At 41.4% G+C, this 25800-nt stretch overlaps 2 protein-coding genes across 2 annotated transcripts; both read left to right on the forward strand.

Moving 5' to 3' along the window:
* Window positions 1-9674: 9674 nt before the first annotated feature.
* LOC121704544 (MAPK regulated corepressor interacting protein 2-like) lies at window positions 9675-13881 on the forward strand. The gene is made up of 5 exons (XM_042084834.1): window positions 9675-10258; window positions 10567-10636; window positions 12054-12187; window positions 12399-12509; window positions 13433-13881. Exons 1-5 carry the CDS (start codon window positions 10204-10206, stop codon window positions 13501-13503), a joined length of 441 nt encoding a protein of 146 aa, XP_041940768.1. The 5' UTR covers window positions 9675-10203; the 3' UTR covers window positions 13504-13881.
* Window positions 13882-15120: 1239 nt separating this feature from the next.
* On the forward strand, window positions 15121-24462 carry trap1 (TNF receptor-associated protein 1). Its single transcript, XM_042084825.1, has 18 exons — window positions 15121-15301; window positions 15665-15829; window positions 15945-16027; window positions 16174-16314; window positions 16493-16564; window positions 16777-16937; window positions 17230-17339; window positions 17452-17525; window positions 17689-17844; window positions 18443-18563; window positions 20365-20434; window positions 20656-20803; window positions 20949-21134; window positions 21562-21700; window positions 21922-22007; window positions 22214-22359; window positions 23368-23440; window positions 23594-24462. Exons 1-18 carry the CDS (start codon window positions 15181-15183, stop codon window positions 23693-23695), a joined length of 2154 nt encoding a protein of 717 aa, XP_041940759.1. The 5' UTR covers window positions 15121-15180; the 3' UTR covers window positions 23696-24462.
* Window positions 24463-25800: the final 1338 nt, after the last annotated feature.

The raw sequence follows: 25800 nt of genomic DNA on the forward strand, positions 1-25800 counted from the left end.
GTCCTTTCCACACTCGTGCTGGATCACCCTCCAAGAAATCAGCTTCAACTCTGTCTCTATAGCGCCGCTTAGTATCTTTAATAGCTCTACGTAAACTATAAGATGCTGCTTTGTAATCCGTCATATCCCCTGAAATAAGCCCAGCATTATAAGTCATGGCGCGTGTCTTTAATGCCGTTCTCACTTCTCTATCCACCCAAGGCTTCTGGTTAGGGAAGCTTCGGATCTTTACAGTTGGGATGATGGAATCAGTTAGCATATTGATGTAACTCAATGATACTTCCGTAAACTCATTGATGTCAGCAGAGTTCGTCTTGAACATCTCCCAGTCAACGTTGCTAAGGGCGTCCTGTAGCCTGGCTTCCGATTGGTCAGTCCAGCTGTAACCCTTTTTTTTTCCCCCTATGTCTCAACATATACTGGAGTCACATTCATAAACAGACTAAACATAAACAGGATCCTAGGTTCTCAATTTGCTGGACTTACCGTCTACCATTTAAGTTAGGGAATAGTAACACTAGTAGAAAAAGGTAGAAGAAAAAAAAAAATGTCAATAGAATAATTAACTGTTGCGGTGCCTCCACTGAAGAATTACTATACCAGTGCCCTGATATAAATGTGTAAATCCTCAGAAATGTAAAGTGACTTCTACCTGTATGGCTTATCCTAAATGAAATACTATGCAACCATGTAAGGGGACTTGAAACATAAAACATTTATTGTACCCTTTATCTTTTAACTTTTAGAATTCAGTTTAATATGACATAAGAAAATAATATGGCAAAAAGTTTAAACCCTTTTTAAAAGTTCAATCACTATCTTTCAATTAAGTTGTAATGAATTATATTGTAGCCTTTCCTACAGCATACTTCTAAATAGTAATGTATGGTAATTCAATTCAATAATAATTCGAAATCTATGCAATACCAGTTAGTTTACATTAATTAAACTTTTACCCTGAACAATGCTACATGAAATACACCATAATACTGTCAATGACAATCCGTGTTACTCAATATGTGTCTTTGTTGCACAACAAGTGAAAGTTCAAATAGGCCTATTAGTTAAAATAGTACCATATGACACTAAACCAAGCGCTTGGATTTGAAACTAACGTTGGGGCCCAGTCGTCACGTTGGTGCACATAATGTATAATCCAAGGAATGTCAGTAATCCATGTTAGTAAAGAAACGATTAACGCAGGCTGCTTTTACACAGTCCCATGTCGCTATCTTTCCTTGGCTTCACTTTGGTACTCACGCAACCTCGAACTACTGCAAAATGGCGTGACCTCACATGCTGGCCAGTAGAACGAAGTCCCAGCAAGCGTTTGGTATAGCTGGTTGAGCAGGCTACCTCAGCTTCACTCGTTGTCTGTCCGTTGCTTTCCTCACACACACACGGGAACGGTAGTCTCTGGCGAACCACAGTCCAGGCACACAGCAAGTCAGCTACGTAACTAGCCTCAGCTTCAAGTTAGCCTCAGAACTGAGTGGTAATAGAGACCACGCTGTTGCCGTTGGTCGAAGAGAAACAGTCTTAACTTCGATATAAAACCGAACTTGTTGGACTAAAATGCATAAACAACCAACTAGCTTTTAGAGTTATTAACTGTATACAATATTTGGGCCGAACATCACAGTTTCAAGTCTCCAAACATTAGTTCTCCTCCCGAGTAGAAACGTAGCTGCTGCTTCACTTCCTCTAGCCCTTTCGTGCCCGTGCCGAACATTCCATTTTTGGTGCTGGATGACCTCCTTACACAAAAAACCTTATTTCTTGAGTATAATACATACCATCAATGGGATATACATACCATTGTAATCAGAAGGGTCAGTTCTATCAAATGATGTAAAATGCATATGGTAATGTTGATATAGTAATGAACAGTCTTTGAAAATCCTCTCCAAATGTATACCGAAATTCGTTAAAATTGAATTTCATTCGCATAAAAATGAATTTTCATCATATTTCTATACGAGATAGAGAAAAATATAGAGTGTATGACATGTTCAGCAAGTTGTGGGCTATTTAACAAAAAAGACTGAATTGGAATATCATTAACCTTTCAAAAGTTATGATAAATTAAGTGATAAGTGTAAAAAAATGCAGGAAACGGGATTTAGAATGTTGACAGAATTCACATTCTCTTTCTCACCAAAAACATAAAAGTATGCATAAAAACTAATAATGAAGTCAGACACAATGGTTTAGATTTATTTGGTCCATAAGAATAAACCATTTATTTGTATATAAGCAAATGCTACAGTCAACAATAATGATATATAAAAGAAAAACATGTACCTTACCAGTAATACAGGAAGTAAGTATACTGTATATTTATTGAAGATCAATTCTGAAGAGACATAGAATACATTTGATTCAACAGATACAACTTCCTTATATAAATTAGTGTAATATGAAAATGATATACATCTATAAAATGTATTATTTATGAAAAGCTAGGAATACAATCAACTTCAACATCACTCAAAAATCAATGTGTCTCAACATTTGAAAGTGGATTACATAGAACAAGCCTGTTGAGAATAAACACATACACACATATAAACACAAACACACACACACACACACACACACAGAGGAGGATAGGGAAAGGTGGGGTGGGGAACCTGAAGGTTAAACACAGAGGACCTATGACTCATAACGAAACGCATCCCCTTCTGTAGAATGCCAAATCTGACAGCAATTTTGTTTACCAAAAAAGCAGTCACCTACCGCTAAACTCCAGGCCATACAAGCTACTTTAGTGTTATTATGTATTGTTTTTATAACAAAGCCAACAATTTTTCTTTGGCTCCTGCTGTACAGGAATATGTACTTGATGAAAAGATGACAGAGTAGTAGTTGGAGCAGCTGAAGGCGAGGCTGAAATTTTGACGGAAATGCCTGCCAGCTGTTGTGATAGATTTTCGCCAAAATCTTTCTGGCTGTAGCTACCAAACCTAGGTTCAACACCAGATTCTGCATTGCCAAACTTGAAATAATAAGAAACTACTGAAACAGCAATGTCAATGGAGAAAAAGTGTACACAATATGTATTTCTCATTTGGTCAACGCTCCCTGATCCCTTCAGAGACTTGGTTCCCCAGTAGCAATGGATATTAGGGAGGGAAGTGAAGTCCCATGTCAATGATCAATCCCAGAAAACTGTGAAACTCTTCTGGGGTCTCTTCGTCCCATGCCCCTGCACTGTGTGTTTGCATACAACGGCCTACTAAGCACAACCTCCCACCCGTTCCGGTTGGTAAAACCACATATGCCTGGGTTTTAGTGGCAGTCTACACCACCCTACGCACGCCACCTAAATCTATACCTTCTTCCTCCATCCTCACATGGTCTTCAACATTGTGAGCGCAAGCTCATCAGCAGTCAGCCACCTCTTCAGGCCTGCAAGGAGGTCTGTGTAGGTCTTGTCATCCTCCATCTGAAACAACAGTAAAATCATACAAATGTAATACATTTATTAATTTAAAAAATAAAATCACAAAACTACAGATGTGTGCGTGTGTGCACATACATACACAAGAAGAGGTAGCCTAAACTATTGAAGCATTTTGAGTAACTCAAAAATATTTAGAAGTATGAAAAGTCATTTTATTACACATGGGTTTAGCTACCCTAAATCTGATTGCCTGGCTGGCATTAAGATAAAGACAGATTACATTTCACCTAGTAACTAACTGCTTAAATGCAATAAATGACATTTCTGACATAATATGTGATTTCACATCATGTTTTCTATAAAACTACATATTGAGAAGAGTAGAATATCAAGTCATGCCATCTTAGAAAATGTTGAGACAAGCACGTCTGATGTTTGTCATTTAGAAGCAAGGTAAAACAGTTCACTACAAACTGCCTAGCGAGGTAACAACCCGATGAGAGGCAATACGTTAATTAGCACTACATTTCTGACAGAATCCGTGATTTCACATCTTGTTTTCTACAACTACATATTGAGAGGAGTAAAAATATCGCTCAACTTATTTCATGTAAGAGAACGCAACTTAGAAACGCGGCGCCCATTGATTTATTCAGCTTTGGTATGCTATACTGACTTGCCAATATAATGCTTACCTAACAAGCAAATTGGTACTAGAAAACAAACTTACTTACAGGTTATATACTAACAGGTTTTTAAATGAAATTGTCAAATGAAAATAACTGATATAAAAAGCAAACGAGAATACTGCAAGCAGTTCAGAGTAATGCAGATAGCTAAAGTTACATGACGATGCACTTAGCCCCCGCTATGCCATAATGTTGACGCTGATGAGAAAGCATATTACTGTCAAATAACATGATTTTATGACTACAAATTAAGATTAACCATAACTAGAAACGATGTAAAATATATATTACCTCAGTTTATCCAGCTGTGTGGTTTCCAGTCGAGGTAAACTCCAACGAAGTGCAGGTGGCATCTGGCGGTCCATGTTAAAATGTACGACTGAAGTGAAAAGTTTTTTTCACGACTCATCTTCAAGTATCCAAAACATTTCGCGCCATAAACCCCTTAACCAATCATATCAAATTGAAGCTTATGTTGTCAGCATTACGGGGAAGATTTCAGAAATAAAATCAGTCATTGGACAGCTGAGATATTAGATGATTGGTCATCGTTAAAATTTTAACGAAATTAGAATGGTCGGGCTTGTAAGGGCTAGAGGAAAAAATCAGAGCTTCCTCCCTCCAGCGGAAACTATTATTTTTACCTAAAAAGGTAATCTAATGTCCTATTGATCTCTAGCCAACCACCATGAACAACATGAATTAGAGATTGGTTTAATCATAGAAAGAAAATATATATCTAGTGCAATTAACTGCTAGAAAACTAAATTAGGGAATTCTGGGAAATTGAGTCCTACACCTAAATGTAGAGAAATAGGGAAATAGTGAAACGGGTCCAGTAACACATATTTCTAAAGGGTCCTACACAGCGCTTCCCTATAGAATAATATAACAATTTACGAAAATGGTGGTGCCCCCCCACTGGTTGTGAATGGTTGGTGCCCCTGGGCACTGGCCCACTTGCCCTTATGGATAATCCGGCCCTGCTCTCATCCTGTTCAGAAGACAGCATGAGACAGAGAAAGTCGGATAAAGCATGACAGTGACTTCACGTCACTTTAGCCTTGCATTTTCCGTCATTCTATGCAAACGTGTCAAACCATTCTCTGTGAGTGATAAAGGGTGTTGTTGAAGTGAGAAAGGGTGTTGGTGAAGTGAGAAGAGTGCTCAGGCATGATTAGACCAATGATCATCAAAACTGTAAAATGCATTCCTTTTTAGGAGACATGTTAATCAGGCTTTAGTGGAAAAGAATGTGATTTATTGAACTATTAGGGGTGTAACGGTACACAGAAGTCACGGTTCGGTTCATACCTCGGTTCGGACATCATGGTTCGGTACGAGTTCGGTACAATGGAAGGAAAAGCAAAACAAAAATGCAGAAAGCATTTTTTTTTTTTAATTCACCCTTCGCTAAGTCCCGCCCTCCTTAGTTACTGTTGCTATGTCTAACAAGCTTTAGCACCCTGCACGTCTATTACATAGGGGGAGAACCAGGACTTTTCAATGAAATGTAATTTACAAAGACATCGTACCACACTGGAAGCTAATATTTTGTCACTAGCAACCTACATCTGTCCTCTGTCAAATACAGTTGGAATTTCATCTCTGAACAAAACCGTTCATGAGTTATTTAAGCAGAAGTCGAATGTGCGTTTTGTTTCATTCGACTCTCCTGGCCAGAATGAATGGAACAGGCATGGGGGACGAAAGAAACATACCATTTAAGCTATGTACTTCCCACAACTTCAATATTTGACAACATATCATGAATGATACTTCAAATAGGTGTTATTTTTAATAGATTGCTGATGGGCTATACATCTTGGTGAACGTCTGTTAACAACTTCTTGCCGTTATCGTGTATCTCGCGGTTATGGAAATATCATGCAATATGCCATTTTTATAGTTAGAACAATATGTGTTACCAATTATATCATGTTTCTATAGTGTAACATGCTATTTTACTGTCTTTACGTGGGTTAGAGCACCACACATCCAAATAAGTGCCCTTCATGACCCACAGGCCTTCAGTCTCCACAGGTTAAAGCAACACCAAAGAACTTTTCCTCTGTCGCATGCACTATTTGTTTATCCAGAACCAGCTTTGCAAATAACAATGTCCACAGACAAGGTAGTAATATGTTGCATGATTTTATGAAAGTACGATGTATTGCGACATCAGATACAAGTTAAATTTGTAGTTTCTCATGTCTCATTCCATCGAACTACAGAACCGCTACCCGATCCGGCAAACTTACATAGTGCGGTTATAGCCGATAGAGGGCCGCGAAGCGAATGCAGAAAGTGCCGTTCACCCTGTTACGAGTTGATGAACCACTGAAACGATTTTGGAAACATTATTTTAAGGTACAAAAAACTCTTTGGTGTTGCTTTAACATGGCAAAACTCGAAAAGCTTGTCAGACCTTGTATGAGACATACGTTCACACTCGGTATCATGTTTCAACACACTTTAGGTTAATATCACACCGGAATTCTCCTTTAAAATAGGTCTATGAGTTCCAGAAAACATGTTTCTGAAGTTGTTTGCTGGAAATAGCTTGTAGGAAAAGATTCTTACCTACCTCTATTACACTCTTTTTCAGTCCCTGTCAAAGTGTGCTTCTGCTGCTCATTACATATTAATGAGCTGCTGCTCACTTACCCACGCCCCACTCCATTAACTGTTACCAGGGTCATTTGTGCCAAATCAACAAATGCCTCCAGCCTAGCCTGACCATCTTGGCTTTGCTTCATACTTTATGTCAATAATGCTAAATATTACCCAACAACTACTGTGCAAAGGTTTAAGCTTGTATCTACATTATTTTCTGAGATATGTAGGCTTAAAAAACAGTTGAACTCATAGGCTTGATGTGGAGAGGTGGGGTGTTGATTATGCAACGTCTGAAACACGCCAATTCAAAATCCCCTAACATCTACTACACCTTCGTTTTACATAGTAGGGCCTAGGGTTGCCACCTGTGTCTGACAAAAATCCTGGACATTTTGACCATCCAATCGACCTTTTTGTTTGTAAGCAACGGCGCCATTCGTACTTTCGCCATGACGTACACTGTGATAGGTGCTTGCTAGTTCAGCGACCGTAACTTTGTCTTGCGATGATTTTGTCACCATGAAGGACGAAATTGCCTTTGTTTGACGTGAGCTTTCGGTTCGATTTTGATGGTTTTTACTTTTGACGTGGTCATCTAATGCTTTTTTTCCTTCATGTTTTATGAGAAATTTTGCTGGGCACAGGGAGCAGCTAGCATAAAATGGATCGCCTGGCCATGGTTTTAGCCACATAGCCAGCGTACTTCTCCTGTTTAACCCAATCACTGTTAAAACGCGTCGACCTCTTTTGTTTTTTCTTTACTGGCCTGCCATCACCTCCTGTTGCACCCTCGTCGTCAACCCGTCTCTCCACCCATTTTCACAATGTAACTTCACTGTTTTTCACTGGATACTTCCCTTTCTTTGTCTCTCCTTGTCCCACACACTCTCCGTCTCCACCCAACCTCCACGGTGCGTGCCCCCACCACCACCACGTTATGCTACGTCATTTTTGTAGAGCCAATAAGGGTGTGCATATGTTTATGGACGTAGGCACGCTTCAATTAAGCTGAAATACACATTTTGCGCATCATGTACAAAAATCCGGGACATTCAGTGTCCAGGATTTTTCTTTTTATTTTCCTGGACAGACCATGAAAATCCGGGACAATCAGGGAAATCCTGGACAGGTGGCAACCCTAGTAGGGCCCATAGTAGGCCCTAGCCCGTAGCTAACACTTAGCCTACCATAATCTCTATGTAAAACGGTTAGCTTGCTAGCTAGCTATCTAACAGTGGAACTTCAGTAGCCTACAACATAAGCTTAGCTATCTCACCTTGTTGTAGGAAATATGTAAGTGATGGAATTAGAATGAATCCCATGAACAAACTGATAACTCTTACACCAACCTTATTTTGTGCCTTTTATTCACGTTTGTTCAACGATTTAGTAAGTATAAATCCTTATCCCTGCCCACTTCGATGCAGCTCCATAGGTTTCCATTATATCCACGTAACATAATTGCCCTAAAAGGAGGTGGTGGGTGGGAATATTGAAATGTTTCGGCTTGTGACGTCAAAAGCCTTGCCGATTTTGACCAGATCACCCTGAAGGCTGAAGGCAGGATACATCCAGAAACCCTTATCTCACTCAAAACATCATGGGTGTTTTTTTTTTCAAGTTTGTATGCGTGTGGTAGCACCAGAGACACACAATAACACATCAAATCCCAGAAAAAGTGATTTTTTCATAATATGGGCACTTTAAAAAACAACTTTACAGTAAGGGTACATGAATTCATACATGAATTAATGAATGATTTATGTATTACTTCATTCCTTAATATCTCATGAATCATGAGGAATTGACATGAGTTAGTCTGTTATTCGTGACCTCATACATGAACAGCATAGGTGGGCACATCATTATGAATTATGATTTATTAAGCATGATCATGATTATTTCTCTTTGCCAAAAATGTGGTCAACACTGCTCAAATTCTGAACACAACTTTGCATGCAATGTGTTTAGACACCACTTTAGTTGATGAACTCATGAGCAATTAACCTTAAAGGAACCATATGTAAGATTGTGGCCAAAACTGGTACTGCAATCACTTTCAAATTACTAGTCAAGTCAAGTCAAGTCAGTTTTATTTAGTATAGCGCATTTAACATGCACAAAGTGCAACCCAAAGTGCTCCACATACAAGACATTGACAAAAAACAAAAGACAATAAGACAAAAAAATGCCAGACGGAGCGGCGTAGTCGCCAGCGTTGACACCACATGACAAAAACATTTAAAAAATAACAAACACAAATACTGTAGAGCGGTGTATCCCCTCCCCCCTGACTCGAGGTTGCCAACCCGAATGCCGAAGCACTACTGACTTCGTGATTTGTAGATAGGTGGAGGGTGGCGCATCAGGCCAAAACACAACTTGACATGACAAAACACATCAACATCAGTTGAGGGCTGCAACTTCACTTTTTAAATGACAATATCCTGGCCAGACTACTGTTGTCAGTGATATAAGTATTTGAAATGAACATGATTTCTTAATGTCTAGTGACATATCAGGGCCATTTTATGATTAATTGAAATACATTTCTTACATACGGTTCCTTTAAATACATGTAATCGTGATGATTACACCACCATGGCGTCAGCCACAGGGAAAATGTATGGAACAGTCGTCCTATAAGCAAAACAGTTAATTAACCTATTAAGAATACCCATATGCCATTATTTAACCATCACAAGGCCTGTTGCTTGTCACATAGGTTTCAAGAACATAAGTTAATGCATTAGTCTACTGATGGAAATTAAGAGTTGCCTTAGCCCGTATCGGCGCATTTGGACATATATATGCAGGAGTTTTATGATTATATTAATTATTTCCATATTTTGAAAGGACATCTGTCTTGTCGCAAGTTGCACAAGGTATGGCATCATCCATTGGCACGCACGCTTTCCCTTTAAAACGTCAAGGGAGGCGTGTAGCTACGTCACTGGAGCTGACCAGTTCTAGACGGCGTGTGAGAAGCATTTGATAACCACTGAACAGGCTACCTGTTTCATCAGAAGTCGGCAATACAATCCTCAAGAGGTCCCAAGGGTCCACGTTCATCTACCTCCACTAGGCTCTGCGGGTACAAGCCAGTGGGTATACATCTCTACAAATCTGTGATATGGTAGGCCTAACATTATCGGGAGCCACCCATGCTTTTAACCTAGACTGACCTACACCGGTATTGCAAAGACGCTTCATTCGTTTGCTTGTGTTGAGAGTTAAGGAACAGCTACTGGCCTACTCGGAATTCGCAGAAACGACATCACGTCATAATATTCCAGATACAGTTTTCACCGTGGCTGCCACCAGAGAAAGCGAGTGCCAAGGACTGTCAAGAGGATATACATTTATTTCAAGAAATATTTGTGTGCCTTTACCTGATCGTCTTTACTGCGCAACCTACTTTGACATCAAGCAAGTACCTGGACACTTTTTAAAGTGCCACACAGGATTTTGCACAGAGTTTTCCAGCACATGATGTACACAATTACAAGGGGTCCCAGCAAACTTGTTACGCAGAGGAGAACAGGTGAGTGTAGCCTACTCCTTGACCTCAGGATGATCATTTCATTGCATGTAGTGGTCATATGGTGGCACGCATTCATATTTAATACTTATTAATTTACCTAAATATTGTTGTTTCCATCGCCTTGGCAACACTGCGGTGTAATTTACCAGATGAGATTATCAAAATGTATTCGTGTAGTTATGCCACCTTGCAAATTGAGCAAGTTTGAGTTCTGTCTGAATTGGAATGGCTAACGTTACCATAACTAACCTACATTCAAACGTGTTATCATGTGTGCTTGTTGTGACTGTACGTTTATTTGAATTAAGGTCCAACACAACAGATTGACAACAAAATAAACGACTTCAAGCACAAACAAACATCTTGGACAACGACAAGGTGAGTAACAGTGGGTACAGCAATGCTGCAATGCTAGTATCGCTAGCTCATTTGCTAAGATTACACATAACGTTGCTGTTATGTAGCCTACTGTTCATGGCATGATGAAGCGACATTTGCATGGTTTTTTACATTATCGCCATGTGTCTTTCTTCCGAGTTTTCCAGGATAATGCAGCCTTCTGATACTTGGAGACTAGCGATAAGAAGGTTAACGTAACTAACGTTATATTCATAGGAAGCTGCTGAAGACTAACGTTAATGCTAGTCTGCTAACTCAAGCTATGAAGGCAGAATGACATTTGCTTGGTCAGAACGAGTAACGTTAGTCTCTATGCAAAAAGTTGTTGGTCATGAAGCCAAAATGCAAAAGCCACCTGTTAACTTTATGCACATATGCTTACGTTCTCTGCGGTATCCTACTTAATGTAAAATGACGCTGAGCAAGGAAGGTGTGACCTTGTACAAGGCAAGGTTACAGTGGCGAGGTGTAATGGTTAGCCAAATAATCTGAGTTTGCATTAGCTACGCGGTATTCTATGCACTTTTCTAACACGTGAAACAATAAATGAAGACCTTGAAATAAAAATGTTTGCAAGAAAACAAATTTATCAATGACATAAAACCTCATCTAAGTTTAAGTGAAGAGATTAGATAACCTTCCAGATTTCAATGTTATCAAGCTAGGTCTAGCTAGCCATGCCTGTAGCTAACTAGGAGCTACACTTTTAATTTCACACTTTCAGTGAGTAGAACAAAATCAAGATACTTAGGCGCAGGTTAACACCAGAAATGTACTATAGTATTAAACGTATGTGCCCAGTGACATTTTGTTTAGTAGGTTACTAAACAAGGTAACTAGCCAAATAACTTAACGCACGCTAGCAACACAATAACGTTTCAATAAGTGCAAAATTAACTAGACCTTAAGTGAGACGTGCAAGAAATCGTATGTTGCGCAGTGAGCTTGAAAGCGATTTTAAGTAATTACGTATTAAACGCTTTAGCAGTAATCATTAACGTTAGATTGTTTCATTGCACCCCTAGCTGTCTCTTAGCAGTGGTCGCATGGTCTTCCCAGTCTTTCGTAATTTCGTCATCATACAAAGTTTTGTAAGAGGAAGTACGGCAAGCCCGATGGTTCAATGTTTTCAAACGGCACAAACGCAATTTTTTACAGAAATGTATACAGTTAGTTCTTCATTTACAGATACATTCACAAATATACTTTGTTTTGCAAATAATAAATGTCACTTTATTTGAGATTCAGAGATACCATTTCAGAAAATTAACCCGTCCCATATACTTCAACTGACCTGGCAGCGTTATCCATATTTAGCTCTGACTCCACATTAGCTCCATGTTTTATGTGGCCGTCTTGAATGGACTGACAGACTGATTTGAATTCCCAAATACAGCTCCCCTGCTCCCAAGCTTGTGTTTAATGGATTAAACAAGAAGAAACTCCACACACAAACTACACCACAAGCTGATGCACAACCTGAAGGATTCACCCCCTCTCATGAAGAGAACGTCAAGTTTGTGTATGACGGTAAGCACAGTATATGAGCCGACTTTTAAAATGAGAACTTCTGAACTGTAATCCACAACCATGGAACAGTAGTAAAAGGTACTCTTTAGCAAGTAGAGCTGTTTTGACAGCTTTATATTGAGGATTTGTATAGGGTTGTATGTGTGTGTCTGTTTGTGTGTTATGCTGTGAAATGTACTGACTAATTATGTGTGTGTGTGTGTGTGTGTAGCCTGGCAGGAGGTGGAGCAGCAGTTGGGAGATGCTGCGGCTGCTGGGGACCCAGGAGCAGGTCTGGGACCTGTGCAGTACTCAGAGAAGACTCCCAATCCCCAGCTGAAGAGTGAGTCCTCTTCCTCACTCTCCCCACTCTATGGTGTCAGATGGCCAACCCAATGCTCCAGTTCCTTAATTGCATAACTGGATAAATGTGCATTAATCCAGATGAGAGGGTGCAGCATGAGATTCCGTGCGATTAGTGGAAGGCAATGAGTGCATTCAGGAACAGGTTGCTGAAGTGTATCTTAACCTAAAGCTTTACACCATGCAGAGACACTGTTAATGTGCTGATCACTTTATTTCAATGTTCCCATGATCCCATCTCATCTCCGTGTTAGTCAATTTGAATGATTACAGTTTGCATGAGCTTCTCTGGTTTATGATCAAACACATGGCATTGGCAAACAAAATGTTGTTCTCTATTGGACCAGAGAAATTCATGGAGTGAATCAGTCCTGTCCTGACCAAAGCCGTTACACTCTGTGTGCTGGCGCAGTTAATGCTCACCTGCAGTTGAGGACTTTGGTAAATCACCTGTTTGGAAAGTGGCATGGGGTGAAGGAAGCTGTGCGGACACCTCACTGCTGCTGTTGCTCTTCCTCACCCTTCCCTTAGTTCTCACAGACACTTCAGGGCAGCGGGGTCAGGCGTGTTTGTCCTGAGAACTTATCCTGTTAGAGATTTACAGGCTTCAACAGATCTCCCTAGACTTTGGTGGGAATATGCTCTCTCTCTCTCTCTCTCTCTCACTCACTCACTCACTCTCTCTCTCTCTGTCTCTCTCTCTCTCTCTCTCTCTCTCTCTCTTCTTTCTTTCTCTCTTTCTTTCTTTCTCTCTTTGTATCTCTTTCTCTCCCCCCCCCCCCCCCCCCCATTCCTCAGATTGAGTTTATGTTGCCTCTCTCTCATTCCATGACACATTTTTGTTGAAACTCAAGTTGCACAAGAGTAGGTATCATTATGAAATGTCTCTGGTCTGTCTTGCAGATTTTGTGCCCATTGATCTGGAAGAGTGGTGGGCTCAGCGTTTCCTAGCCAACATTGCTAACCTGTCATGATTGGCTGAGAGAAGAGATGGCCTAGAAGAACCCAGGGCGACTCCCTGAGTGTGGTGTAGGACGAAGGCTGAGCTCTTGTGAAGAAAGGAGGAGAGTCCTGCGCGACACAGAGGCATGAAGGCCTTAGGAAAGAGTTCTAGGCCACCACTGGGACTATTGCACATTGCCACATCTGAACTCTGACCCCTTTTAGCCTTTTGACTAGTCTCTCAACACTAACAGCTGTCCTTTCGGCCAGTCAGCAGGAGGGTTGATGAATGTTTTTTTTGTTTTGTTTTGTTTTCAATTATTATTATTTTGAATCTTTGTCAACCCCACACTGTGCTGAGATAAAATGTCTGTATTACTTTGAAATGCAGTAAATGTGTATTTTCAAAATGTGTGTGTGTTTGTGTTTCCAGTGATAGAACATTCCTTGTAGTTTTGTCTTGTGATAGAGATATGCGTTTGTGCCAGAATCTTTCATTTTACCAAAATGGGGTGGTGATAAGGAAGCTGTTGGCCATATTCAAATCAGTACTACCCTACCTTTACCTGGCTGTAGTATCTTATTGAAAGATACCCATGAGGCGTGACACAATAATGTAATCAGTTAGAGGTGATTGGAAACAAATACCTTTGGGCAAAGGCTGCTCTTTGAAGCAATCATTCTTGATACCTTGTGATCATTCTTTCAAAACAAACAAGACCAAAGAGCGGTTTGCTCTAATTAACATCTCACACCTCCCACTGAGAAACGAAGACACTACAATGAGGAGAGTGAAGGGGGAAAAGGAAGGATGTCACAGACTGGTTAATGTAAAAGATTGCATGCAACAGTGGCCAAAATGCCTGAGATGCGTGGTGAGAATCGTCACTCCAAAAATTAAACATGGCAACTAGTGTAGTGTCCTTGCGGGTATAGTAAAGGGACCTGGATGAGTGTAATGAGGGACTGAGTGGTTCATGCCACAGGATGTACAAGTCAATACATAGTAGTTCAATGGCACCGATAGAGGGAGAGTTCTGGATTCTGGAGGTTAACATGACTTTGCCTTCAAGGCAGAGATCATCTCATTCTCAGCCAACAGGGAGCCTTTCCAAGGCCTGTCCTTGAGTGCACTGAGAAAATAAACTCAAGGTCCTCTCTATGCCCACACTCTCCTGTGTAATCATAAATCAGATAGACTAGGGTAGAGTATTTTTGCCAGTAAGAATAAGCATTGCATGTTGTGCAAGTGATTGCATTCATGATTTTGAGAAAGTTGTGGAAAGTTTTAGAAGAAATGTCATTACAGGAATTCAGAAAATCTTATCTGTAGCCAGCTGTTTGGTTTCATGATGCAATTTTCCAGTGCAATATATTCAGCACACATTAGTTCTGACCTCATTAGAAATATTTTATATTATATATACTCTATAACTTAGTCTATAACTTAGTACATAATTAATTCAGCCTCAGCCTCCTCCTACAGTTTTTATGTTAAGCAAATAGGTTTGATGATTTTTACTTGGATTAGCAACCAGCAGGCCAGCTGTAAATTACTTAACTCCCTCTCCAGCAGGCTGCGCTAGTCTTTCAGGCAAATCGCTGGATACCTTACAACGTCATCAAAGAGCGTTGAGTTAGGGTCTTATGAGTTACTGTTGTCGCATACTTGCTGAACACGCCGGATAGGTCAAACGTTCCCTGACAAGATGTCTCGGTGTTTAATGTTAATGAAATATGCTGTCGGAATTTCTCCGCGAATCAGTTCGAGACTTGTGCTCTCTGGACGAGGATCTGGAAGTAGAGTTCTGACAGCCACATTTAAAGCAGGTAACGTTAGTCAGCTGTTAAACGTTTTAACGTTAACGTTAACCATAGTGATACTGGCTCTGTAGGTTTGTGATCTTTAATCATGGTGAAATTTAGGTCAATGCATTTGCAAGGTCAGGTTTAACTAATACATAGACCATGAGGTAAATTCATGCATTGACTCTGGAAGGAACCAGATAGCTACGTTAAAATAGTTTGTTTTGACAGCTGATGCAACTCGCTGCAGAGTGTTATGTTAAATCCCTGTGATTACTGTCTACATTGCTTCTAAAACATGATTGTAAAGACAGCTGATTATAATGTCCTGGCATGAAATGGATTGATATACTACGGTAACATGTTACTGTTCTCTACAACTGTCAGATGGTGGTGAAGTCGGAAAACATCATTACCACACAAGACCCCAGTTCTGGGGCTCGGTCCACTCCGGTGTCGCACAGAACCAGCGATATTTCAGCACACAGCAGGCCGAGAGTGCGGAAGAGGAGCCTTTGCACACCATCATAAGTGATACAGAGAACGTACAAGGTGTGAAGGCTAATGCAATGTAGAAACTTTGTCTCGCTAACTAATTGTGTCTCTGATGAGTTTAGACTAGTATCCGTGCCTTTATATTAATGGTCGCATCTTTGGGTTCTTCAAGGTTCCTTTTCCAAGCATGAGTTTCAGGCAGAGACGAAGAAACTCCTGGACATTGTTGCCAGGTCACTGTACTCTGAGAAAGAGGTTTGTGAATAGATGTGTGTTTTTGTGTTTGCATGTTCCCCATCCCTTAAACTGCACAGTTCACTGCAGTGTTATTGGAATATGTACGTGATCATCACGTGACATTGATGTAACTCTGTTTATGGTCTACGTTGTCCCTTGCCCAGGTGTTTATCCGTGAGCTCATCTCCAACGGCAGCGATGCTCTGGAGAAGCTCAGGCACCGTCTGATCACGGGAGGCGGGGACACTGCTCCCATGGAGATCCACTTGCAGACTGATGCCGCCAAAGGCACCTTTACTATCCAGGTGTTTGCTCAGAGCATGCACTCTATAACACACACACACACACACACACATACACACATATATGTACACACCCATAGATACTCTCACTCACTTCCAAAACAATCTTTATTGTTTGTTTTACTCTGTCGTAATCATGCAGTCTGTAGTGTCTATATCTGGTGTCTGTTCTCTATGTTAGGACACAGGGGTCGGGATGAACCAGGAAGAGCTGGTGGCTAATCTGGGTACTATTGCTCGTTCTGGCTCTAAGGTACGTCTGTTCTCTTTGTAAAGATGGTGAGATTAAGAGAGCTTTCTACTCACTTTCCAGGAAATCCATAGTAGTTATTACTCCCTTTTTGCCCAATCAAGCCTTTTTTAATTGCTCAGTGAAACCTCTTTTTCTTTTTCTTTTTTTCTGTCTCTCTCTCTTCTCTCTCTCTCTCTCTGCCCACTCCCTGTCTTGTGTCCCGCCTCCCCCAGGCTTTCCTGGACTCTCTGCAGAGTCAGGCAGAGGCCAGCAGCTCCATCATTGGCCAGTTTGGGGTTGGTTTCTACTCAGCCTTCATGGTGGCTGATAAAGTGGAGGTGTTCTCCCAGTCTGCAGAGCCTGGCACCCCTGCATATAAATGGGCCTCAGATGGGTATGCTCACACTTAGAGTGAACAATGTATACAATATACATATAAGATTCAAGTTTATGTATACATATATGTATGTTTTATATAGATTATGCCCAGAGTCATGTATTATCAATTATATGTCTCTTTATATGCTAATGATCCTCTATGTTGGAGATGTATGTATGACTGGTGTTGTGAGATAATATGATAATGCTGAGGGTGAAGTGTGACTGAAAAGGGTGAGTGTGTGTGAGTAAGACACTGATGTGCACTGTCCCTGTGTGTGTGTGTCTGTATGTGATTGTCTTTTCAGGTCTGGTGTGTTTGAGATTGCGGAGGCCAGTGGGGTCCGCCAGGGCACCAAGATCGTCCTGTACCTTAAAGATGACTGCAAGGAATTCTCTGCTGAAGACAGGGTCAAAGGTCAGTTCATGATGCTTTTGAATCTCACTCACAGTAACCACCATGAATTCTTGGTACCTACCATGAATTCTTGCTGTGATTGAGCCAGAGCTCTTGGTGTTTTTGATTGCAGAGGTGGTCACCAAGTACAGCAACTTTGTTAGTTTTCCCATATTCCTGAATGGACGAAGATTGAATACCCTGCAGGTAATTTTTTTTTTCCTCCCTTTTTTATTTTTTCTGAAGCTTACTGCTTAGCAAAAAAGGTCAAAGTTCACCACAATGGCTACTACTATTATGCTCTGAACCCAGCAGCGCATAGTCCCTTGTATGTGAAACCGTCTTTATTGTCCCCTGTGTGCCTCTTCAGGCCCTGTGGATGATGGAGCCGAAGGAGATCAGTGAGTGGCAGCACGAGGAGTTCTACCGCTTTGTGGCACAATCGTACGATAAGCCTCGCTACACCCTGCACTACCGCGCAGACGCCCCCCTCAACATCCGCAGTATCTTCTATGTACCTGACATGGTGAGAACAGAGGCAGGCCTGTCTGCTGTGGGCAGCACGTTTTAGGCCTTCATGTGTGGTATTGTATGTGTTTAAAAAAACAGCCTTGTGGTTATGTCTTTAGTTGTCAACAGACCAATGACTGAACTGGATATTAGAAAAGAATCAATCAAATCTGTGATTTAATTGCCAAATATGCTTGCACACACACACAAGACATTTTTGATTTTGATTTGAAAACTATACGTGCATGTTATGCCATATAGCAGATCAATAAGATAGATTGATTGTGAATATACTATAGTTGCTCCTATACACATTTACAGTAAGATTCCTCTGTGATCGTCCTCAGATTAATGCAGTTTTTCATGAGGCAAGTGCATTGCTAGGCTAGTGTGTAGTGATCCATGCAGTGGAAACACAGAAACACAATATTGTGTTTGTATTTTACATATACAGTATATATTGTAAAATATATATTATATTCATTTATTTTTAAAAGTCCGCTTTGTGTGTAATGCTGAGGTCATCAATGTATTGGCTAAATGCATTGTTTAAGAAGTTGTTGGCTGTCAGAGTCCTGTAACTGACGCTTGGTTGTCTGTGTTTGCATGAGCAGAAGCCTACCATGTTTGACGTCAGTCGTGAGATGGGCTCCAGCGTGGCCCTGTACAGCCGCAAGGTTCTCATCCAGACCAAAGCCGCCGACATCCTGCCCAAGTGGCTCCGCTTCCTCCGAGGTGAGCCTAGTCTCGCTTCGCATCAGAGCTGGGGAATGGGGCGACTGAAACATTGCAGCTCTAAAAGGAGTAGTTCATTATTATGTTCTAAAAGGAGGAGTCTGTTGGCTCCACATGTGTCTACTGTCCTAATGAATGGTTGGATTTATATGGATTTATATGGTTTCTTCAGTTAAAGGTTGTATCAGCGATAGCGAGGATACGTCACTTCTGTTGATGTTCAAACAAAACAGAGCTAGGTCTCTACTCCCTCCCCCTCCCTCCCGTGCAATTAAAACTGTCCTAAACGTGCATCTCATCAGTTGTTGAAACACTTTATTTTGCTTTTGAGTGGGTTGCCAACCCTTGTTGGTAGCAATTGTTTTTGTACAAATCTCGGAGCCTAGGCTGCCCACAGAGACGCGTTTTTGTGACGGCCTGCTTATGGGGCAGACAGCTAGCGGATCGTTAGGAAAGATTAGATGAATGTGATCATTTATGTTTGGGCCTTTTTTTGGGCCTGAAATCGCTGATACAACCTTTAAATATGCATAGTGGTGTCTCATGAGGATCCTATTCATGTTGCACAGCACTTAACTATGAAATTCTAAGTATATTAAGAAGTCTAAATTCTGCCCCCATGGCATAGCTTGGTAGCCGACTGTGCTAGCCACTTGCAGGATAACTTGAATTGGGTAGCACCAAATTTGTTTTGTTATTTTTCCTAACGACAGGACTCGGTGACCTCAAACAACAGGGCCCTATGTTGTAATCAGCCAGAGTCCTTCTTTAATGGTGCCTCCCCAGCACACTACAGTGTAGAAAAGAACACTGGCAATGACAGGCTGGTAAAACATAAGCAGATATTGCACTATTTTTACAAACTCCTTCACCAAGCTTCTGTACTCACCCTCCTGTCCATCCCTAATACACTCTACAATAGAGTCCCGAAGTGTGACGTAGCGTTTCCATGACGGCAGAATCACTGGATCTAAACAAACTTTCGAAGTGGCATAAATAGCATTGAATGTAGACATGTGGCATCATTTCTAGCTAATAAAAATAAATATATCCATTTAAACGTGTTTTACCTGCTAGGCAGCAGCTTAGCCACATAACACGGGTTCCCTGGGCAGGTGTAATAGAAAGAAACAAAATTCCAGTGGATATTTCACGTCTTCTCAAAGACTGGTGGCTGTTAAGAGCGACGTTTTTTGCCAAAAAAATAAAGCCAGAACACTTCCGTGAATTTAAGGATTTTAACCGCATGTTGTGAAGTTACATGCAGGTCTCTTTTACGGAGGAAACCCATGCTAAAATAAAACTCTGTAGTCACGAATTTGATCGTGTTGGTATGAATATATGTTGTAGTATGTGATTCCTACAGTGTAAAAAAATATATACTAACGTCTTAGAAACGTTGTAAAATGATTGAAATATATTAAGAAAGCCACCGCTATGGTGATTTCTAATGGTAGATTGATTTGTTTAGATCCAGTGAAATTGCTGCCTTGGCAACGCTACGTCATGGCTTCGGGACTATTGCAGTGTCGTCAGATCTTCTGTATTTGGCACAAATCAGTGGTGTAAGTGTCTGCAGTATGCAGGGTGAATAAGATTGAAGAGAGCACAGTCCCCTGTGGTGCACCAGTACTATTGACCACAGTCTCAAATGTTCAGGCCCTCCGCTTGACAAACTGAGGTCTCTGTCCAGGACATCTGGTGTGAATGGCTCTGTGAACAGGGTCCTGCATATTTGGTGGCAAATGTGCACACATGCATACCCACTTACCCTCTGCACCATTTTTTCCTGTTTCTATAGGTGTGGTGGACAGTGAGGATATTCCCCTTAATCTTAGCAGAGAGCTACTTCAGGAGAGTGCCCTCATCAGGTAAGGAGCAGTACACACACTGACGTTTTGATCTGGAGAGTTCTGTAAGATGTAGGTGCAAACCCCAGTCGTGGTGTATTTCATAATTTAGCAATGCCATCTAAGCAATGTAGGAAATCACACACCCAAGGAGTTGTGTTTAGTTTTGTATGGTATAGACTGGTTGTACTTGGTCCTGTCTGTGTGGGCCTCTAATAACAGGGACTGTGTTTTCTACTCAGGAAACTGCGGGATGTCCTTCAGCAACGCGTGATCCGCTTCTTCTTGGACCAGAGCAAGAAGGAGCCAGAGAAGTATTCCCGCTTCTTCGAGGACTACGGCCTCTTCATGAGGGAGGGCATCGTCACCACAGCAGAGCAGGATGTCAAGGTAGTCATGGCAGCTTAATTGTTTTAATGATGTTTCCTGGCAACCAGAACTTACCTCAGAATTACCACCCACAGACTTTTTTTCCCCTCAGTGTTTCAGTGTCAAGAGTTATTGTAAATGTCTGTGTTGTTTCTGGTCTCTGCAGGAGGACATCGCAAAGCTGTTGCGCTTCGAATCGTCGGCACTGCCGGCAGGCCAGACCACCAGCCTGATGGAGTATGGCAGTCGCATGAAGGCGGGCACCCGCAACATCTACTACCTGTGTGCCCCCAACCGCCACCTGGCCGAACACTCGCCTTACTTTGAGGCCATGAAGCAGAAGGACATGGAGGTGAGAGGCTGAGAGAAGTGTAGAGCGGGAGAGGTCGCAGTCAGGCTTTTTATGTGCACCAGCAGGTGTTGTGTTTGTATAGGAAGGCACAAAAGATGTCCATTATGCATTTCCTTGCAAAATTCTTTTATTTAAAGGATAAAATGATAATGGAGATTATGAGACTTACATGGATGAAATAAGATGACGTATGGGGGGTGGCAGGGGTGTCGGACTGGGGGTAAAACCAGTACTGATTGCTAGGGACCCAAGGGGAGGGAGGGCCCTTGAAAAGTCTGGAATATATTTTATTATATTTATTATGGGGGCCCATCAGGACTGCCTATGCATAGGGCCCAGAATCTTGTGCTACGCCCCTGGGTGGTGGGATGAGTAGGGGTCAAATTGTATTCAAGTTTAATGATGGTCTTTCCTTGTCCTCTCTCAGGTCCTCTTCTGCTTTGAGCAGTTTGATGAGCTGACACTCCTCCACCTGCGAGAGTTTGACAAGAAGAAGGTGATCTCTGTGGAAACTGACATTGTGGTGGATCACTACAAAGAGGAGAAGTTTCAGGATAGCAAGCCAGGTAGGGGGGGGTTCTTCTCATGTGTTATTCATGTTAAGAACAGATGGGGGCACTCTAGCCCTGGTTAATCCACTTACTGTTATAGTTACAGCAAAGTGTTGATTCGGGTGTACTTTAAAGGTGTTTCTTTGGATGTTGAATAGCTTTAAACCTAATTAGTCTCGATGCACAATCAGCGCAATTGATGTGTGTGTGTGTGTGTGTGTGTGTGTGTACCGCAGCATCTGAGAGGTTGACAGATCAGCAAACGGAGGATCTAATGGCCTGGATGAGGAATACTCTGGGATCCAGAGTGACTAACATAAAGGTAGCAGCAGCATGACCTCATATGAGCACATCTAACACACACACACTAAGCTAATCTACTCGTGGAATTGTGTTGCCAGTATGTAGTAAGTTTGAAAAGTTGTAATTTTTCATGTCTGCTCTAAAGTGTAAAGCTATAGTGTTTGTAACGAGTACATAAAGTCTGAGTGTTTATGTATATATTGTGTATTATTGCGTAATCCTCAGATGACGCCCCGTTTGGACACACACCCGGCCATGATCACGGTGCTGGAGATGGGTGCAGCACGGCACTTCCTGCGCACTCAGCAGCTGGCACGGAGTGCAGAAGAGCGGGCGCAGATCCTGCAGCCCACGCTGGAGATCAACGCTGGGTAAGGAGCAGGGGGTCAGGATTTGCAGGGTTAGCATCAGCCAATTAGCATCCACTATCTTTTGTCTTGGTGCCCCTCAGGGGCTCACCTCTGTTCACATTTTCACAACAAGTCAATTAGGTGCCACATCCACTGGAGGACACAGACATGTGTTGGTTTTGTGGCTTGGTGAATGAGCTGACAATTTCCTGTTGGGAGGATCAGCTGATGTGCATGGACAACATAGTTTTAATTGGCCTGTTTGTGAAAATGTGGGCAGAAATGTGCACATGCTGGACACCTTTTTTAAAAATGGTGGCAGCCTACTGAGTATATTTTTGGCTGAATTAGCCTAGCATCAGCCATTAAAAATGAATGCGGATGGAAATTCCTCCCTCTGTCCAGTTTATATATAATACTCCCGTGTTAAGGAGGGAAGGCACTGGGAGGGAGGGAATATGGGGATTATCCAGAACTGTTTTGTTGTTGACAAACAGACCTGATCGAGGAGAAAGTCTTAAACCCATTTTGTATTTCCAATTGCATGTCAGTAACTGGTGAGAACAGTACAGTACTTTATATTGCTAATCCAGGGTTTCCACAGCCATGGAAAACCTGGACAAGTCATAGAATTATTCAATCCTATTTCCAGGCTTGGAATTCAGTAAATTCAGTGAAAGTTTCATAGTAGGGGCATAGGCAGGAGATGTAGTCTAGCTATGTTATTTCATGTTTTTGATTAGCCACAGAATTCGATTGTTTCCTTAGCCTACCTCCTATCTAACAGTGTGGTAACCATACAAATAGAATGGTGGTAATGGTGGGGGAGAAAACCACCTTTTATAATTGGCCCAAACTGGTGATGTAATTTTACACAATTCTTTATACTTGTAGGTCATGAAGTGAAATGTCATTGAAGTCATGGAAAGACTTGAAGTCTTGTCATTGAAAATGGGTGGGAGCCCTGCGAATTGCAGTTTTGTAATGGAAGTAACCTGTGTGTCATTTTGTTGTTGTTGCTGTTTTAAGTCATGATCTGATCAAGAAGCTGCACGCACTGAAAGACTCCAACTCTGAACTGGCACAGCTGCTTCTGGAGCAGGTACGGCGGCCCCTAGGAGTCACATTTCACATGTCACTGATGTGGTCAAGACATCTAATGAGTGACATGTTTCACATCTGATTTGTTTGAATATGGTTTGTTGGATTACATACTCGCTGGTGCTCACACAAGCATGCTTCACTTATCCCTTAGATCTACGACAACGCCATGATTGCAGCAGGTCTTAACGACGACCCCAGGCCCATGATCTCGCGGCTCAATGACCTGCTGACCAAAGCCCTGGAGAAGCACTGACCCTTGCCCCTTCCCAATCATCCAACATGTCCTCTGTACCCCCAGTAGGGTTTAAGACTCTTGGCTTACCCCCTTATCTGTCCGCCCTAAACAAACTATGCCTTTTTCACACCATGAAATGTGATTGGAACCAGAACCTGTAGTCACTTTGGAGACAATACAGGAAGGCCTGGAGGTGTGTGTGTGTGTGTGTGTGCCTGCGTGCCTGTGTGCCCGCCCTGAGGTACAGTCAAGAGGACTCCCAGTGGGGAAAGTTGAGTGGAAGCTGAACGCTACCTTTCTTACATGTTCATTCATTAAATGAATGTGGGTTTGGTCTGGGAGAGGAACACAGCCATGATATTCCAGTAGGATGTTGGCACAGATTAACATCAATGTGAGGCAATGTGAAGAAGTTTGTGTCAATGTGAAGAAGACCTGGTGTCAATGAACAGCAAGGAGTGTAGACCCTCATGTTTTAGTCTATTTATGAAGCATTTTAAAGCAAGAGCACTTCTCCACGATAAAAGGTTCAAAGCCTCCATGAAGATCAGGCAGTTGCAAACATCCACCAGTAATAGAGCTTACACAAGCACATTAAATGTGAAGGGCAAAATTCCGCCACAAACAAAATAAAGTTAATTCTTCCCAGGCTTCTCTGCTCTTTTAGTCATACCCCCACAAACAGCTCCTCTGTGATTATTCTGGTGTATAAAAGTTATGTCAATTGAAATGTTTTCAGTATAATATCTTCTGTGTCATGATAAAATAATTTCAGAAAAATTCAAGTGATTCATTTATTAAAAAAAAAAAAAAAAAAAATATATATATATATATATATATATATATAAACAAACTGAATGTATGAATATGTTAGTAATGGAAATATAGGACATCATATATTTGAAATAAATATATATATATATCATTTTATTTTATTTACTTTAAAAGGTACCTCTAGATTGGTGTGGAATGGTGAATTGTATATAGTTTGTATAAAAACTAAAAGTAACCTTCAGGGTACAAACTTTAGCTCTGTTTCCACTGTTTCTCGCTTACACTGCATTGTGAGGAGTTGGGATCCGGGCAGGGCCAGCCGGTGTGCAGCGAGGCGTAGTTTGGATGAAGTCGTGTCAGCAGAGCCATTAGCACCCATATGGCTGTGGTGGATTCCCAAGAGGTTGGCAGCCATGCCCCAGATTGATCCTTTAACACATTCACTGGATGAGAGATCAGGGGCACTTTTCTTTAATTCAATTTGTTGACTATTTTCAGGTGTATGTGAATTACTATACTGTATATAACACTGTTCATGCTTTCATTCTTTGTAGATAACGGTTATGAGATCAGAACAGGTCAAGGCATGCAACATACACAACATATCCTATGAAGTAAGATCTCAAATATCTTTCATAACTATTATGCTTCAAAGGTGATGGCAACCAGGCGGCCCATTTATAGTTACATTTAATTAGGTAATCACAGAGAGAGGATGCATGCAATTTTCCTCCTGCCTCCACCTACTGGTTGGCCTACATTTTTGGCACCCTCCAGTTAACCCTAGAAGGTATTGCTGTTGAATGTTATGTTATGGAATGTTATTCTCCAAGAATGAGGAAATGATTAGATGCATTACCTTAAGCTTTGTGTGTGCATATAAGAAATGTGCTACATTTTTAGGATATATTTGCATTCCTTTGGCGGTAACTCATGTGTAACACACTTCACACATTTGAACAGTTTTAAAAGCCTGCACTCAGCCTTGTAAAAGAAGATGCAGTAATGGAATTTGCAATAACGGTAATTCCTTTAACCGTTTTCACATGCTGACTAAGACATATCCTTCCTGTTCAGCTGCAGGCGCTTCCAATGCCAACAAACAGGCAGGCTGTTCTAGCGGCCTCCTTCCTTAAGAAAAACGAACTGAAGTTCTGATGTGGGCCAAAGCAAACCTGTTACCCTGAGGCAGGACATTCAGTGAGGACAATTAAAAATCGTCCCCTGAGGGAAATGCTCCACAGCCTGCATCAAACTTCAATTGAAAAGGTATAACAATGCATACATATAATGTAAACAAAACCAACATACATTGAAATGGAAAATAAACACACTACCTCATTTATAGC

This window comes from Alosa sapidissima, chromosome 3 (genome assembly GCF_018492685.1).
Source record: "Alosa sapidissima isolate fAloSap1 chromosome 3, fAloSap1.pri, whole genome shotgun sequence".
In the NCBI taxonomy this organism is placed as follows: domain Eukaryota; kingdom Metazoa; phylum Chordata; class Actinopteri; order Clupeiformes; family Clupeidae; genus Alosa; species Alosa sapidissima.

Coding starts and splice junctions, on each gene's coding strand:
- LOC121704544 (XM_042084834.1), top strand. CDS start 10,204: ATGATGTACACAATTACAAGGGGTCCCAGCAAACTTGTTACGCAGAGG. Junction 10,259..10,566: donor TGTTACGCAGAGGAGAACAG/GTGAGTGTAGCC, acceptor ATTTGAATTAAG/GTCCAACACAACAGATTGAC. Junction 12,188..12,398: donor CGTCAAGTTTGTGTATGACG/GTAAGCACAGTA, acceptor GTGTGTGTGTAG/CCTGGCAGGAGGTGGAGCAG.
- trap1 (XM_042084825.1), top strand. CDS start 15,181: ATGTCTCGGTGTTTAATGTTAATGAAATATGCTGTCGGAATTTCTCCG. Junction 17,340..17,451: donor TGCTGAAGACAGGGTCAAAG/GTCAGTTCATGA, acceptor TTTTGATTGCAG/AGGTGGTCACCAAGTACAGC. Junction 21,701..21,921: donor GTTTCAGGATAGCAAGCCAG/GTAGGGGGGGGT, acceptor TGTGTACCGCAG/CATCTGAGAGGTTGACAGAT.